At 35.9% G+C, this 17,516-nt stretch overlaps 1 protein-coding gene across 3 annotated transcripts in view; it reads left to right on the forward strand.

Moving 5' to 3' along the window:
- LOC129568401 (uncharacterized) overlaps positions 1-17,516 on the forward strand; it is a 109,081-nt gene that overhangs the window by 87,864 nt on the left and 3,701 nt on the right. For all 3 annotated transcript variants that reach the window (XM_055446211.1, XM_055446213.1, XM_055446214.1), the window contains 10 exons: positions 7,059-7,134; positions 7,608-7,691; positions 11,607-11,668; positions 11,763-11,834; positions 12,263-12,388; positions 12,810-12,875; positions 16,031-16,222; positions 16,302-16,482; positions 16,571-17,220; positions 17,301-17,449. In XM_055446211.1, coding sequence (XP_055302186.1) covers positions 7,059-7,134; positions 7,608-7,691; positions 11,607-11,668; positions 11,763-11,834; positions 12,263-12,388; positions 12,810-12,875; positions 16,031-16,222; positions 16,302-16,482; positions 16,571-17,220; positions 17,301-17,449 — 1,658 coding nt within the window. The remainder of the gene's footprint in view (positions 1-7,058; positions 7,135-7,607; positions 7,692-11,606; positions 11,669-11,762; positions 11,835-12,262; positions 12,389-12,809; positions 12,876-16,030; positions 16,223-16,301; positions 16,483-16,570; positions 17,221-17,300; positions 17,450-17,516) is intronic.

Below are 17,516 nucleotides of genomic sequence, written 5' to 3' on the forward strand. Positions count from 1 at the left end.
CGCTTCACTATTAGAAACTGGACAGATATGTAATTGATTGGTTTTACTGAAATTTTCATTTAACCCACCCGCATTTAGCGAACGTAATCAATCAAAGGTATAATCCCTCGATAGTATCTGAAATATAGCCGTAATTGAACGGCAAAAAACCAATGCCATAATTATTTTGACTCTTTGAACAATGCGTCTGAAGCAGAGATTACTATGGGATATTTTTATTCAGATCATCTGAATCAGATGGTATAAAAATATCGCATAAAAATATTCGATATTTTTCTCGCGTTGCGTTCAATATTTACCACGTTCAATCATTGGCGATTCGCCCCTCCATTTTTGGATGTCACAAAATTCAGGGTTCCGCGCCGAGAGCCATACCTGACCGCGCCGATGGTCATATCAGGAAATGTTCTGCTATAAAAGTTGGGTAAAAAGGCTAGCTTTAAAATGATACTAAACTTTCCAGAATTATTTGCATTTTTTTTTTTAGTTTTGATTCTTTGAAAAAAAGTGCCTCGATTCGCCCCGTCTTCCCCTATATATAGAGTAAATATGCTATTTTCTCAGGACACTATTTGTATAATGAAGAAATAAATTCTAGAAGTTATATCCATTAATTTTCAATTTTCAGGAGCTATTTACGTAATGTGTGGAAATCATTTCTAGAAATTATTTCCTATGAAAACCAATCAGGAACTATTTCAGTGTAGCCCGGACTTATTTCCCCAGGAAGTACCCCGTAGCGCCCAGATATTTTATGCGATATATCTATCTGAATAAAAATATCCCATAGTATTCTCTGGTCTGAATTAAGTACACTGCCTCTTTGCGAAATTGTAAACGAAATTTCCAGATTTGCATGATTCGATAATTCCATTAGATTCTATAATTTAATTGAATTAATTACATTTTAGTCATTTTCACTATGCGAATGAGGCACGGTCTATTTGTACGATAAAAATCCTACAAAATTTACGTTTAGCCTCACAGGCTATTCGTACGGTGAATTTCAGAATTTCGTACGAATAGATATAGAGACTAAACGTACGGATCGTACGAATAATTTTTCTCCGTATGTTTAGTCTCCATGTCTATTCATACGAAATTCTTAAATCCATCCATATAAACGAAAAAAATGATTCTGTTTCGAAAAATGGTAGCAATAAACAAAAAACAACAACAACAAACCAATTTGATTACTCATTTTTGGTGAATTGTGTTTGGGCTGCAAATCATGATTGAAATCAAACTGATTGATTGTACTGTCTTCAAGTGCAAAAATCAACTCGGTCTGTCTGCGTGAACGATATTAATTGCTCATTCGGCAATTTCGGATTCAAAACAGTTGATCGGTCTACAATCAAATTGGTTTGTTGTTGTTGTTTTTTTGTTTATTGCTACCATTTTTCGAAACAGAATCATTTTTTTCGTTTATATGGATGGATTTAAGAATTTCGTATGAATAGACATGGAGACTAAACATACGGAGAAAAATTATTCGTACGATCCGATCCGTACGTTTAGTCTCTATATCTATTCGAACGAAATTCTGAAATTCACCGTACGAATAGCCTGTGAGGCTAAACGTAAATTTTACCGTACGAATAGACCGTGCCATGCGAATGAAGTTGTCCTAGAAGTGTAAAGCTTTTGGTTTTCATTGTCACACCGATGAGACACCAATTTTGACAGCTTTATTGAAATTGGAACCATACTTGCTCTAATTTGCTACTCTGCCAAACACTATGAACAATGCATTGATGATTGTTGCACAAAATGATGCAATTCCAAAACGAATACGTCGAATAACATAGCGAACCACTGTAGCTGCTTCTAACTTGATAGACGATAATTAATTAAATTTTAGTGCACACCATTTTAGGCGTTGATTCTCCGACTTGAATTGGCACATATGCTTGAGCTCGAGTGTCTTTTGGATTCTGTTTATTGCAATTAGACAATCTATGAACACATAACACATGACACTGCCAAATTCGATGGGTTTATGGAACATTTTACCTTAGTTCATTATTATTATTTAACAACTAGTAGCCATACTGTATACGATTCCATGGCAAATTTCAAATGGGAGCCTCCATTAAATATTCTCAATCATTTTGCGTGAGTGTGTTTCATTCATTTTCATTGGATCCATTAGATCACTGACGGTATATCGATCCGTAGTAAATGTTCAATTGCAGTGAAGTTTCGTGCATTAACACTACGACCGAAGCGACTGTGGGAGGAGAAGGAGAGCAAGTGAACGAGCGAGCCGGGACATTGAGAGCGCGAGTGAGAATGGCACTTTATGTCGAAGATGAAATTCAGTCAGGGCGACTGTACGAAAATACCATTCAAGCATATCGATAAAAATGAACTAAATTGTGTTTGCGTTTTACATATGTTTCCTACACACCAGTGCACGCTGTGCATGTGCCTTTTTCCCAACAACCGGATCACTGCAAGCCATACCGCACAGTATTAGAAGCCCGCAAAAATTCCAGCGCCCATTGACTTTCGCTCATTCAGTGCCTCCCCCGATTCAATGACCATTTTAATTGCCCCAAATGCAAATACACACACTCGCGCAAACCAATACGCACATCAATTTTGATGCTCGGTCGATTTCGATGCAATGCTCGGCATTCATTTCCATTTCGCTTCGATAGCCGCTAGCCAGTTCATTAATTCGATGGGCTTTTTTCACAACGATATTTACGGATTGGAATGGAAATGTGTGCTGTGTGCGAGATAAAATACGCAATCCATTACTTTGTATTGAATTTATAGTACTAATAGCATCGCTTGTGAATAGAACACAATAAACAATTTTCGCAACGGGTGAATGGACCGCTTCACCGCCGGATCATCCACACTAAGAGGATGTATTTAAAGCATTAATTCTAATTACATTAATAGTTGTTGCAATACTCAATGACCACTTCAGCAAAAACATTTGCATTTATCAATTACATGATATGAATACAACAACAACACTTGGGCCACTTTAGGTACTTTGCCTCATTAGTTGCATTAAAAGAAAGTAATCGATGTAGCTATCGAGCTTGAATTTGATTTGATTAGAGTGTGTTCCGTTATTAAAAACAACATTGAAATTCCTATTTAGAGATGTAGAAATGGAAAAAAAAGAGAAGAATAAAAAGAAAAGGCGATATTTTTTAGTGTTGAAGGTGTGTGTAAAGTGAAAAGGTTCATCACCCCGATTTATACTGAATCAATGATAAATCAGAAAGTGATTGAGAAAAATTTATTGATTTTGATGGACGGAAGCAAATTATTATCAATAAAACGCACAAAACCATTTAACATCTGACTTGCATATCGTAAATATGGATTTATCGATAGACAAACATGGCAATAGCATCATCTATGCTCTTGCACCTTCGGTCATTTTTTGCAACATTAAATATCCACAACTCGATGGTTTCGATGTAAATTCAACAACAAGTATTAGACTACACCTAATTTTATTATTCATCAAACAAGGCGAGACATTGTTTCCCCATGATTTTTCGTCTGCACAAAATGTATCACACAAGATTATTCATTTTTTTTCTTCACAAAATCATAATCCATTTTAAAGCATTGCGTAAGGTTTAAATGTGACGGTATTTTTTCAACTGAATGGATGGCTTTATGGCCGATGGAATTCCATTCCACAGAGGTAAGAGAGAAAGAGAAAAAAGTAGAGTCCAGCAAAAAAAAACACAGTCGCTTATTCTATACGATTGAATAATTCATGCTGTTTTCCAACTAATATTTTCGTTTTTCAAACTGATAAATTGACCATTCGAAGCGAATCGAAGTGAAAGAGAGCTTATGAAAATATTGACAACTCTTCGGTGTATTTACATGAAATGGAATTCCAAAACAAGTTCTTATGATGGCAGGTTGTTTTGCTAGAGCTTCAGGTCAATGTTTTACAAAAGTTTATTTCGGTTTCTTTCTCTATGAATAATAAAATTTTCTTCAAGCTTTTTTCCCCTTTGATGTGGATGTTCTTCACAATTAGAGTGGAATGTGTGTTTGGAATTAACATACACATACATATACATATGATTTATAAAACATGCAAACGACTATACATGGCGTACCTAGCAAGAGAATGTGTGTGTGATATATATTGAAACCATTTGGTGTTTTATGCTCACCTTAGTTTGCGGTTCAGCAGTTTGACATTACAGCAAATAAAGTTTAAAAGACATAAAATGCAAAACAGTGCAGAAACATGTCAGTCACCGTACACTGAACAAAAAAAAGTAAAATGAACGAAGCCCCAAAAGTATCGTCATGTTCTTTTTGACGTTGAGTTCTTGTCCCGTCTGTTTTGCGTACTTCCAATTCAAGTGCTTCGTGCCTTCTCGCTGAGTATATTTTGGATACATTTGCAAGCCATGAGAATGCATCCAAGTTATTTGTAATTTGTTTTTGCTTATTTGCTTTACGAGTGCATTACATTAGGTCATTTGTCTTGTTTCATTTCAATCCCTTTTTTTATGCTACGTCACCAGATGTTGTATTTTTCGTTGCTCCTTTCAACCGGTTTACTATATATCTGTATGTATCGAAATGTCATGACTCATTAAGCGACGCAAAAGAAGAGGCGAAACACATTGATTGCTATAGTAATCATAGCCTTCAATTATTTTATAATAGCAAAATTGCTTGTCATCGGAATAGAATGGCAATCATTTGATTATATTCAAATATGCCGGAGGCTTCCCTCTTATTAGTCTTCGATTGGGTGCTAATCAAATAACCAATTTGTGCATCGCAATCAAACAATTGCGGAAAACACAACCGACAAGCATGATCGATACGCAGCACAGATGAAGAAAAATTACATAATCAAATCATCATCAGGCGTTCCGGCAATCGAAAAAGCCCCCCGAATTCGCTTTCGCCATATCAGACGCAAAAGACGTTTAATTTGTCATTTCCTTATTTCTATGTTACGACGACAAACAAATAAACCAAGCAAATTTCCTGCATAAATGCGGTTTGATGTCGCACTCAAAATCAAACATCATTTTTTCAACGCAGCATTTGTTTTCAGCGTAATTTTGCTCTCTCTCATTCCGTTCCTTCGTTGCATGCGACGAAGAAAGATGTGAAGAAAGCGAAAGAAAAAGAAATGAGAAATAATTTGCCGCGTAACTGGATAAAACCGTTACTTTGAGAAATGAATCGAAAGCAAAATGGCAAAAATATGAAATTATGACAAAGAAAAATGCGACATGGAATTACACGGCAAAATATGTTTGAAAATTGCAATTTCTGCACTTTTTTGCCATCGTCATTTAATTTTTCTTAGCATTTTCAAGGCTTTGCCCACAAATGAAACGCAATTATTGGTAGAATGAGCGAATTGAAACGATACATTTGGCGCGTGAAATACCTCTCAAACGATGCGTATTTTTTCAACTGTGTCAAAGTTGTTCAGTCGTTCATTTAAAGTTTGTCAAAAGATTAACTCCATTTTCGTTAGCGTTCAAACGAATGATTTGCTTGTTTGGCACTTTTTGCTCATTAACAGCAAAACTACTGCTGTTTGCATCTCATTAGCATTGGACACAGGTTTGTCATCGACATTTTGTCACTCCATTGTTAAATTATTGTAATTATTATAATATGTGACTATTTAAACCACTTATTTCTGGACTTTGCCTGCTTTCATTAGATCAATTATCGTTTGGAATTTTGGAATTATTTTTTATTTTCGAATATATTTTTTCCAATGTGACTGTGAATTTAATTACATTATCGAATACAAAATGGTTTGTTCGCCATAAGGTTCGACCCCACAGACACTTCTTGTGAATAATTTACTTCGATCCATTTGAATAGAGCGTACCTGAAGCACAATTTGGGATGCAACGCTAAACTCTTTATTAAATCAAACGAGTTGCAAAAGCTATCAGGCGATTTAATGGTTGGAGACAATGCGTTCTAGAACAATTGAGTCGGAAAATTGACTGAGTAAAAGTGCCGTTGGTTGGAAACATTATGAAAACAATGCCAATAGACTGAGGAAAAAAACGAATGCTCGCACCACCACTGAAAATTGTGCTATTGCCTTTAAATCAGCAATTTCCTTGATTTGGCGGCTGCATTGTATCGTGTCGAGAACAATGGCAATGCATTGTGTTTTATCCCGGCACAAAAAAAGGATCGAGACACAAAGCAGCACGAGCTAGCATTGTGTGTGCTGGTGAAAATTAAGTTACGATCGCAATTTTGCAATCGCAGGAAAAGAACAAATATTTATTTTGCCGAATGGCAGACACGCTTGCTAGCGGAAACACGACGAGAGAGAGAGAGAGAGAGATGGGCTTCAAATACAAAGGAAATATTTACGAATGCATTTCAATTCAATCTACTCTCTATTTTCGTGGCAATATTGTCAGACAGTTTTAAGTTTGGTTGAGCCATTACACAATTACACACATCGGCTCTCATTCAAGATGGGTTCGATAGCAAAAAAAAACATCGAAGAAAATCTCTCATTTAGCACTGGATTCAATTGTATCGTTTAAGTCTCGATTTTCGTGGCTCGAAGTTGTTGTTTACCAACGGCCAAATAAATGCTAAGTTCGCCGTTTCATTATCATCCACTTCACTGTCTCGGTGTACATTTCCATTACATTTTCTTTTCAAATCCATCGCTGGTGCGAAACTAGAAGTGGTGCTGAACACAGCTCTTCATTAGTTCAGTTTATGTTTGGGGAAAAATTCAATTAAACGCGTATTCAATTGTTTACTTCAACGTCTCTCATCCTGTCGGCACATTCAGTTATCTACGGATGAGCTTGAGCATTCACCCACGCGCGTGAATTCTCGTTCGCTTTCGCAACAGCCACACAAACAGCTCTAGAGCTGTTCTCAAGCTACTTCTAATTTCGTTGTTTTGGTGTCCGATTTCGAATTCCTGTCTTTTAATTCGAGTTCATTTTATCGTGTCAATTTATTTTTCTCATTCGTATTATTGTTGATGTTTTTAATTAAATGCGTCTTCTTTGTTCATCCTGATTCAATTTCAGAACATTTTGGAAAAGTTCAATCCAGGCGCTCGACAACTAATTAGTGCCGGCAAAGCGTATCTCAAAGCACTACATGGTAAGTTTACTTTACTTCACTTTATATTTTCAATTAAAACGCTCTTGTCATTTTGCATTCTGCATTCGATTTGGTAAACGACCGGTTCGAGTAGTTTGTCCCTGGAAAAGATTAGATCTCTGAAAATCCTTCCGTTTGCAATTCCTTTTTTTTTTGTTTCATTGAACTAATTTTAAGTATCTGACTGAGGCAGTTCGTTAGACTATTGCTGATTTTTTTTACTCTCAAATTTGAATGACTTTTAACGGCAAACGAAAACTTTCCTCGTTTAACTTTGAAAATATTGTTAGTTTGAAAAAAAAAACCAAATGTATTTGATTTTCGTTTTTATCGAATTCAAGGGTCGACCTTCTACAGCGATTTTCGCTACCGTTCATCGCACAAGTGATTTCAAATATTCATTTCCTCTTTTTTTGAAATTGTATCATTCGATTTCAATGCCACAAATAAAATTTAAACTAACTCTTTCACAGGCGCTGCTGCTGCATCACGCGTATTCAACGAGGCGCTGGCAAAAATAGCCATGAATGCTCAACAAGGTGGAACAACTGATATCGGTGAGTTATACTATAGTAGTATCACCGCGATAGTCTCGATCATTAAACGTCAAGCCAACAACGTCACACATTTTGACGGCAACGTTTGGAACTACATTGATGGGTGTATTCAATGCAGTTTCAAACATAGTCGACATTGTGTTGTGTGGTGAAATAATAATAATATTTGAATTTTAATAAATAAATAAAAATGTTTCGACTCTGCCAAATAAAATTGTGCAAATATGCCGCTGGTACACAAGACAAAAAAATTGCTTTCTTTCGGTAGGTTAAGCCCGTATTTAAAAAAAAAATTTCTTTCATTTTCAATTGAGTTGTATGAGAGAAAATTACGGTTTTATATGATATATTGGAGTTTATAGCTGCACAGTTAATAATATATTATTAATAATTATTAATACTATATTATTAACTAGGCGGTATTAACCCTTTGACGACCAAAACTGAACGGCTGGGAATTTTGCAATTCTGATTGCAGATTCGTGCTCAGCGACCCCAAAAATATTAACAAAAGTGTTATCAAAAATTAATTTTTTCAATTGCAAATATGAAAAAAATGATGGGACATATGTGTCCCATTGGTCGGTAAAGGTAACTATTTACCTTTATTTTTCTATGAAAAAAACATGTCTCCCATAAGAACGACGTGTAAAATCTTTTCCATTTTTAAAATTTATAGAATCTTTTTAAACCAAAAATGGTTTGAATCATGCTTTGTTGTGCCCATTTAATCACGAATTTAACGATCTTTTTGTAAATTTGTGTGTTTCAAAATTCGCGAAAAGTGGTTGAAATACAGGGAAATCAGTGGTAATTATTTACCTTTACCGACCAATGAGACACATATGTCCCATCACGCCAAAAGCAATAAAAATTTGAAACAAATTTTTTTGTAGAAAAGGCGATTATCCTTGGAAAGTAACAGACACTCCGTACAACATTTCCAATTTTCAGCTTTAAAAGTTGTACCCTTCAAATTATATAGGGTTTGGTGGAATTTGAAAAAAAAGTTAAGATTTTTCGACTTTGAAGTGTTCTATTTGAGCACAGTGATGTAAAATATCCAATATTATGGTACTTTCTGGTAGCTACATTCATTCTCTTTCAAAAGAAACCAATTTTATCGAAATCGGTCTAAAAATGTGGAAATTATTGACGAAAAACAAAATGGGACATATGTGTCCCAAAGGTCGTCAAAGGGTTAACAACTGATACGATATTAACATCGCCTGTTAATATCGCTATTACTTACTAGTTAATACCAGTTAATACCGGTATTATCATACTAATATATTATTAACATGCGATGTTAATACCGATAGTATGATCATACTATATTATTATGATTTTCATGATAATATTTTATTAACATCCATGTTAATAATTAAACTGCTCCCGGTTCTGGAAGTGGATCTTCAGGATGGGCCAGGGCATTGCCAAATCGGATCTGGTCCATCCTGTGGGTCCACCAAAACCCACTTCTAGAATCGGGAGCAGTTCTGAACGATCCTTGAGATCCACCAAAACCCACTTCCAGAACACAAGTTCAGTGTAAATGTACATTTATTTACACGAAATGTTAATAATTATTAACATGGATGTTAATAAAATATTATCATGAAAATCATAATAATATAGTATGATCATACCATCCGTATTAACAACTGATACGTTATTAACATCTCCTGTTGATATCGCTATTACTTACTAGTTAATACCAGTTAATACCGGTATTATCATACTAATATATTATTAACATGCGATGTTAATACCGATAGTATAATTAATAATATATTATTAACTGTGCAGCTATATTGGAGTTCACATAATAAAAAAAATGTTAGATTCAAAATAGAAACTGGTTCGTGGCAGAATTGTTTTTTTAATTTTGCGGACCTTACTGAGAAAACGCTTGCGTTCGAACAGAAAACTACACTGAAACAGAAGTCGATTTGACATTAGCTGTCAAACCGGCAAGGTGAACAAGTGCGTTTGTAAAGTGAGCGTGTTCACTCCGTGTCAGGAGGTTTTGAACGAATTTCATTTTGCAAATATGTTATTGTTAGTGTAATGATACCCCCGCGAGTAGTGTACTAGTTTTTTTTCATTGCATTTAATGAATGCATTCAGCAACTTTCCAACTCCGATTCTACACATGTATTTGCGATTTTATTGTGCAAACATGGTCGACATTGACGTTTTTGGTTTGATAGAGATTCAATGAATACATGGCAACTTGTTGAAAATGGCGTTCTGATTGTAGCGCTCTCGTCCAGTTTTCTCGCAAATAGAAATTTGCATCTGATGAAAACCGGTATAAATTAGCTTCCAGCATGCATTTATTCTAAACAAATTTTACCGCAAACTGAACAGAGCAACTACCGCAACCATTTTAATATCCGATTTTTGGTGCAAAATTCATATCAAGTTTATGTTTGTACTTCGCATTAATATTTTTTTACTCCTTGACTAAATAGTATACGTAATAGTTCACGTTTTTTTTCATGTTTAGAGTTAGTTTGGGTTTACGATAAAATTTATTTAGTGTTTTTTTGTAATATGTACGGCGTACGCTGAAGTGGGATGGTTGAAACATGACGTGCAGAATGTTTGTTCACTATCGAACATGGATTTATGAGATCAAAAGGCGTCGGGTCAAATATACAAAATGTAAAACCAATCTGCATTTTCGGGGCCATTTCGTGATTCATTATTAACTCGTTGCAGTCAGTTCGGCATTTTGGTCCCCGATGTAAATCCAACAATAAATTAAACTGATCTATATGGCACTGTTGCTGCTGTTTTATTTTGCTCGCGTCGCTTTCACTGTATATGCATTGGATTGGATTGGATTGGAGTTTGTCCCTCTTTGGAACGATATCGATTGCAAATAGTTGAATCAACAGCACCGAAAAAACGACGGAAGAAAACATATGCAATGCGGTCAAAAGCGAACGCACCAAACACATACTTTCCGAATTTTTTTTCATAGCAATAGCCAACATTTATTCAAATTCGATTGATTGTCAATGTAATTGCATTTAAATTATGCAATCGCAATCGTTGTTCTGTCCTTGCCCAAAAAGATGCGTGTGTCCAATTTCGAAATCGGCTTGCCATTTGCGTTCCATTAAAATGGCACGTCAAATTAAATGATTAAATGATAATTGAAAATTGTTCCGAAACATTTTAATCTGCGTCAAGGCACGTGTGCACGATATTTCGACGCGGTTTTTGGATAATTGCTACTGGTCTTGTCGTATTCGAAATGCCATCAGCATAACTTAAAATAATGCTGTTGTTTATTTACATTCGCCGACCGAACGTAAATTCATCCATTTCGATTTCATTATTATCAATGTGCAGTAGGGTGTTTTCGGCATCGTTCAATCGAAAAATGGTAAGTCTCATTCGATAGATCTCAGAATTCTGAGTTGATTGATAACATTTTTGTCGCGGATAGACCTGTGGTGAAACTTCCCGAAACTAAAAACAAAAACAGTTTTATTCTGAATTTCTATAGTAACGTGTGACAACTAGATTCAATTTAATGTTTTCTTGTCAAATTTCTGCTCCCAAATTTCAAATCAAATCTGGTTGTCACAGGTTACTATGCAAATTCAGAATAAAACTGTTTTTGTTTTCAGCATCGGGAAGTGTCATCACAAGTCCATCCGCGACAAAAATGTTATCAATCGACTCAGAATTCTGAGATCTATCGAATGAGGCATTCCATTTTTTGATTAAATGATGCCGAAAACACCCTAATGTGCAGTGCATTCAATTACACATTTTGACCAAATATTTACGTAAAAACATTGAAAGAAAATTTATTCCAATCTGAAATAATGTTTTCATACCGTGATGAAGTTTTCACCAAAAGTTGTTTCATTTTCGCTTTTTGTTACTGCACAGGTTCGGCACTCATGAGCATCGTCGGTGTATATAAGGAGATCCAAGATCAGCACATGAATATAGTGAGTATTATAAATTTACAAAAAATGAGAAAAAAAGGAAAAACAAAAATGTTCATGAATGAATAACCGTGATGTTCGCTTGTGATATTTGCAGTTGAAAGCTTTCTACGTGGATTTGCTCGTGCCGTTGGAAACGAATTTGGAGCGAGACACGAAGGTCGTGCAGGTAAAATCCTCTTTCTCATTTGACTTGCTCTTTATATTATCACATCCTGACAAACAAATTACTCCAAATTAATTTTAAACAATTGTGTTTAATCTCGTCCGGTGTTCACTTGCTTTGGCCGAAAACTAATTGAATTATTCTCTGGAACTTTGTTTTTGCAAATCTTTTTCGTCTTGGCGTACTCTGCATGCGCTTATTCATGTGACCCCACATCGCTTAATCAAAACCATCCAACCATTACAACATCAAACACTTGTGTTGCTGCTACTGCTGCTGCCGCTTCTGGTTATATATTGCATTGGTCTCGGTGTCTCTCTCTGTGTTTGGCAAAACACAATCCACTGTGTGTATGTGGCGTTTGCATGTCTTTTTTCGGCAAATCTGTTTCACCGACAACTTCGCCAACAACAACAATGTACCACATCCAGTTCGAGCAAAGGAAATTTCTGCAACAACATAAAATACGAGCTGACAGCTACAGCAAGGCAGCGGCCACGATGAAAAAGCAACGAAAGAAGAAAAATAACGTCCAAAATACAGATAAGGAGATCAAAGTAAATACACATTTTTACATCGTTAGAGAACGAGCACTGTGCAACTGTTGGCTGACATCGAGTCACAACTGTGTCACTTTTGCATGGAACCTAACTTTTTTTTCCATCGAGCAGTTCACGATATTTAGTTGACGCATTTACTGGAGAGAAAGAGTGAATTAAACTTGAGTTTGTGCTCCACTCACAAGAAGTATTTTCTGTGTCTATGTTTTTCATTGGAAATGCGCTTGTGATGTTGCTGAGCTTTGTATAACGAGTCTTCGTGCGATGCTTGTCAACTGGTTGTCTGGAACTGCAATGTTGTTATAAGCTAAAAAAGTATCTAAATTATTTAAATAATAATTCAAACTATTTGCATCTTCATTTCAACCATCCACCAACCATTCTTTTTCTGCTGTTCGTGTGTACGCCGGACTATCAGTCGATTCAAACATTGGATGAAGAGAAGAACAAATTGGATGTGTTCTGCGAACAAAGTCTTAAAAATGTGAGTATGATTCCATTTCGTTTGAATTGTGTTTCCTTTTTTTATTTTAGTCAAAACTTTGTTAGCTTCATGAGTGTATCATTGCATCGTTTTGTTTATGTATGTTTTTCCGTTGTTATATGGTCTGGCTTTATTGCCAAAAGCACTCACCGACATTCTCATTCGATTTACATTGCACAGAAAGTTGCCGACATTTACTCGCACACAAACTACGTCATTTTCGTATTAAAATTTTAAAATGATTAAGTGAAAAGTTGTCTCGTTGCGCCCAAACTACTGTTTATTCTTATACTCAAATCGTTGCTTGCACAACACTGTACAGCAGACCGTGTTATGAGCTGATGTCAACATTTCCCTTTCACTGAAGAAATATGAATTTTGCACTGCAAATGCGATAAAAAAACGCAACGCATACTCGTCAGCAGCTGAAATCTGCTCATAACACGCTCTGCTGTACAGTGCACAGTGCACATACATATCTTGTTATTCAAACAGAAGAAGAATCGCAACCAGCTACCGTTTTTATATGCACAATTTATCCAAATATGAAGATGTGGACTGCGTACAAAAAGGAACCAGCGAGATAAGATATAGTGGAGACAGTGATAATGCATCAGAAAGTCTATTTTTTTTAATATTCCATCGCATATATTCTCAGCAAATGAATGTGTATGCAGTAACTGCTTGTTCAACTAGCGATTTGAAGATGAAAGAAGTCCATTTATGCTCTCGATCCATGCTTCGTCGACACTGCCACTGTTTGCAACAAGAGAAATTTTTCAATAATCTTATTTAGCAATATTTTCTTTTGTCTTTTTTATCTCCGCGTCATGTATTTTGTTTCCAGTTGAATGTCTTCTATTGAAGAGTACTTGCTCCTTAAAAAACCTTATGTTATACCATGAATGATTGCGTCTCATGCTCGAGTCGAAAAAAATCGTATGAAATGCACCTTCGAACAACCATTTTGAAAGCATCGTAAATTTTCACGGGCAAGCCCATTTTTTCTATCGCCATTGAGTGTAAACCTATATGACTATCGAAATATGATGGGAACACATTTTTATAGTCGCCGCTTTAAAATAAAACAAGAACACATTGGATACGATGCACACAAAACAGTTTATACTTGAAATGGGAAGAAGTCGTCGTCGTCGTCTTCAACGAGCAAAAAGATGTGTGGCTATATCAAATTATTTTTTCAACAAAAAATGGGGAAAACAGCGAAAGAGATTCAATTTATATAACATGTACACCGTCTACGCATCACATCCAGTGTTATACACATCGTTTTATTACAGCACTGAATAAAATATAGCCAATTTTTCCAGTCAAATTTAATTTATTTCACAATATTTTTTCTTCGTTCTCCGGATATGGTTTGTCTGCGATTAAGCCAGGGGATACGAGCATCCGTATAAATACTAGTAGCACTCGAATTTTGTGAAATTCATCTGCAAGTGTAGACACACACTTTATCGCAGAGGATATGAATCGTGGCAGACATTTGAATGAGTCTGAGCCAAAATAAATATTCCCGACTTTTTTTATTTATTTTCTGCTTCAAAAATTTCCAGTTTTCATTGTGATTTTAAGTCATTTCAAACGACCAATGACTATTCGTCATTCATTTTTAGTAATTGGGACAATTTTTTGTTCGTACAATAGAACGTATGAAATTTATTGGTGAAATTAGGCAAAGACACAAGATGGCTATGTTACGGATCTAAACCTTATTTTTCGCATGCTGAATGCGTCGAAGGGCTTGCGACGCCTGAAATACGGCAATATTTTCATATATTTCTATATTTCAGTCATATTCCGTCATATTTCAAATATTTGGAATATTTGATATATTTAAGGCATATTTAAGCCACATTTTGACGTTTTTTGGTATTACCCGATATTATTTTGACTATATCTATATGAAATATTTCTCTCAATTTTCAAATATATGAAATATTTGAAATATAGCCAAATATGTCAATCATACGAAATATCAAGATGCATTTTGTAAACAAATAATGCTTCAATATTTGAAATATTTGGCATATTTGAATATATTTAAAGATATTTCATATATATTTGTTCGTCGCAAGCCCTTGCTACAAGTCGAGTTGCTACCGGTAAATTGCTTAATAAATATAACATGTAGCGAAAACCGTGGACAACATTCGGTGTTGCAGTGTGAAGTTATTTGGTTCAAAAATTGTTGTTACCAGAACCAAAGAAGGTGCTTTAATTTTTTTTTATTGGGAGGCAGAAAATTTTTCTTCAATCCACTTGAGAATCAGGGGGGAAAAGGCATACATCATAACCCGTTTTTTGTTCAGTTATGCGTGTGCTGCACAACAAACGTCTTCATTTTCTAAAGCAGGTCAGAAACGAAGCCCGCACTTTGTTCAACAAATAAGTCTTCTGTTCGGTTAATTTGATAATTTAAAAATGTTTATATGTTACTTTCGCATTCTTCTTTTTTTGAATTGGCAGGCTCCCAAATAATAAGCAGATGAAGCTGTGAATAGCTTCAAAATTGAGATAAATTAGCATTTTTATTACATTGGAAAAGCCGAACCAAAACGAAAGGCTTGGAATACGCCTTCTCCTTTAACAACACAAACTTATTAAACAACCGAGCCGCTTCAAGTACCCTTTTGAAAGTCAGTTGCTTAATGATAATAAATTGAAATCTGGCTTCAATCGATTTTTTTCATTTCCACTTCATAACTCCATTGTCTACATGCAACTCGAAAAATGAGTAGCCTAAAATTGGTTTTATCTGCAGTTGATAAAATGATTAGGAAGTCATTTTGGGAATGTGTTGTAGCCGGGTTTATGAGTAAAGCACTTGTTAATATGCACAATGTCACTGACCCATCACTGGAGCTCTCCTTTTCTACAGATTTTATGGTATATACAGAAAAATGTTTTTATTCGAATTTCCGAATCTCACTTATATTTACATAAATCCAGTAATCTTATACTGCTGTGCGTTAAATCGAAACAAGTTTCCGATGCAAGAAACACAATATTTCCTCTGCAGCACGGCAAAGAGGAGCGTCAGTGTCGTTGCTTTTATGTCCGTCTTAAAAAGATGTTGTAATATAAATGAGTGTCATCAATAACTTTTTCAACATTTGCTTTTGTTCTGTTAGGCAATGACGCAAGAAAGACGTCGCTATGGCTTCGTTTTGGAGCGACAATGCTCGTTGGCCAAGCACTGGGTTGCTTATCATTCATCGGGAAGGAATTGCCTTTCGAGTCATTTGGATAGTTGGGACGAAGTTTCATCTTCAAGAGAATTTTTGCCACCGAACGTTGAGAATATGTTCGCCAAGAATATCAAGGCAAGTTTCACAGAAAACCAATCAAAATCAATAAATTCGGTTTGAATGTTATTAAATTTCAATAAAATTCATGACATAGGATCAATACATTGATGATGAATCTGACCGAGGCTCAATCATTTCGGCCATTCGGAAGACGAAGTCGATTGATGCATCATGCTTAGATATGCGCTCATTGGGCGATGTTGTCAACAGTTCAACCATGAATATGCCACGAGCCAAATCCGAATTCAACTTGACTACAACCGCTACCATTGAACGTAAGTTATTCAAATATGCTTTTTATTTTTGGTCATTTTGACATAAGAAGAAATCACAAAATTTCGAATATTTTATCATGCTGAACAGCAACTCCGAAGAACGATTCACGCTTGATTGTTCGTGCTCTATATTCGTATTTGGCATCTGGTGAGAATCAGTTGACATTCCACGAAAACGATCGTATCGCTTTGGTGGGTGAGCGGGCCAAGGGATGGCAATTCGGAGAGAATTTACGAACGCAATTATTTGGTTGGTTCCCAGTCGCATACACGGAAAACGAGTTAGAAGATCAAAATCACTGGAGTTCAGCTCAGAACGGTCATCATCATTCGAATGGACAAATGCAACAGCAACAAATGGGCGGCCATCAAAATGCACACCATCCTCGCGATCATACGCCAGATTCATCGCTTGACAGTACTTTGATCGAAGAAGACGAAGACGAAGCTGCAATTTCGTCGAAATTGGCATCATATCAAGACGAACATTCACCCACTCGCATGTTTGGCGACACGATTATGTATCGTCGATCGAAGCAATATCGCCGTGTATCCGGCAATGGTGCAATGAATGGAATGAACAAACCCGCTCCGCCCACGATCCCAGCTCCAGTGCCTACATATGGAACGTCATCGAAAAATCAAATTTCACAATCGCATAGCTTTTCGTCGAATGGTGGCCCACCAATCATCGAAAATCGCAAATCAATGCCGTCCACACTTAACTACAGCAAACAGGTAAAACAGTTTGAATGCAATTGAAAAGGGAATGACAAAATGAATACGTTGCATAACATCTCTGTCATTTTTTGAAATAGACGTCTGGAATGAAACCGAAGCCACGAAGCGGTGTGACAAGCGCATCGTTACACAGCAGTAACGATAGCGGCTTTGCCAATGATCAGCCGCCAGCACAACCTGAGGTGGATTACTCTGATGAGGAGAACATCAATCGCGTCCCAATACGGTAATTCAATGAGCTGTTTGTTCTCCTTAGCACCCAATATAACACAATGAGTCAATAAAATAAAACA

The sequence above is a fragment of the Sitodiplosis mosellana genome, unplaced genomic scaffold (assembly GCF_009176505.1).
Source record: "Sitodiplosis mosellana isolate CC-2019 unplaced genomic scaffold, AAFC_SMos_1.0 Smas_scaffold_18, whole genome shotgun sequence".
Classification (NCBI taxonomy): Eukaryota; Metazoa; Arthropoda; class Insecta; order Diptera; family Cecidomyiidae; genus Sitodiplosis; species Sitodiplosis mosellana.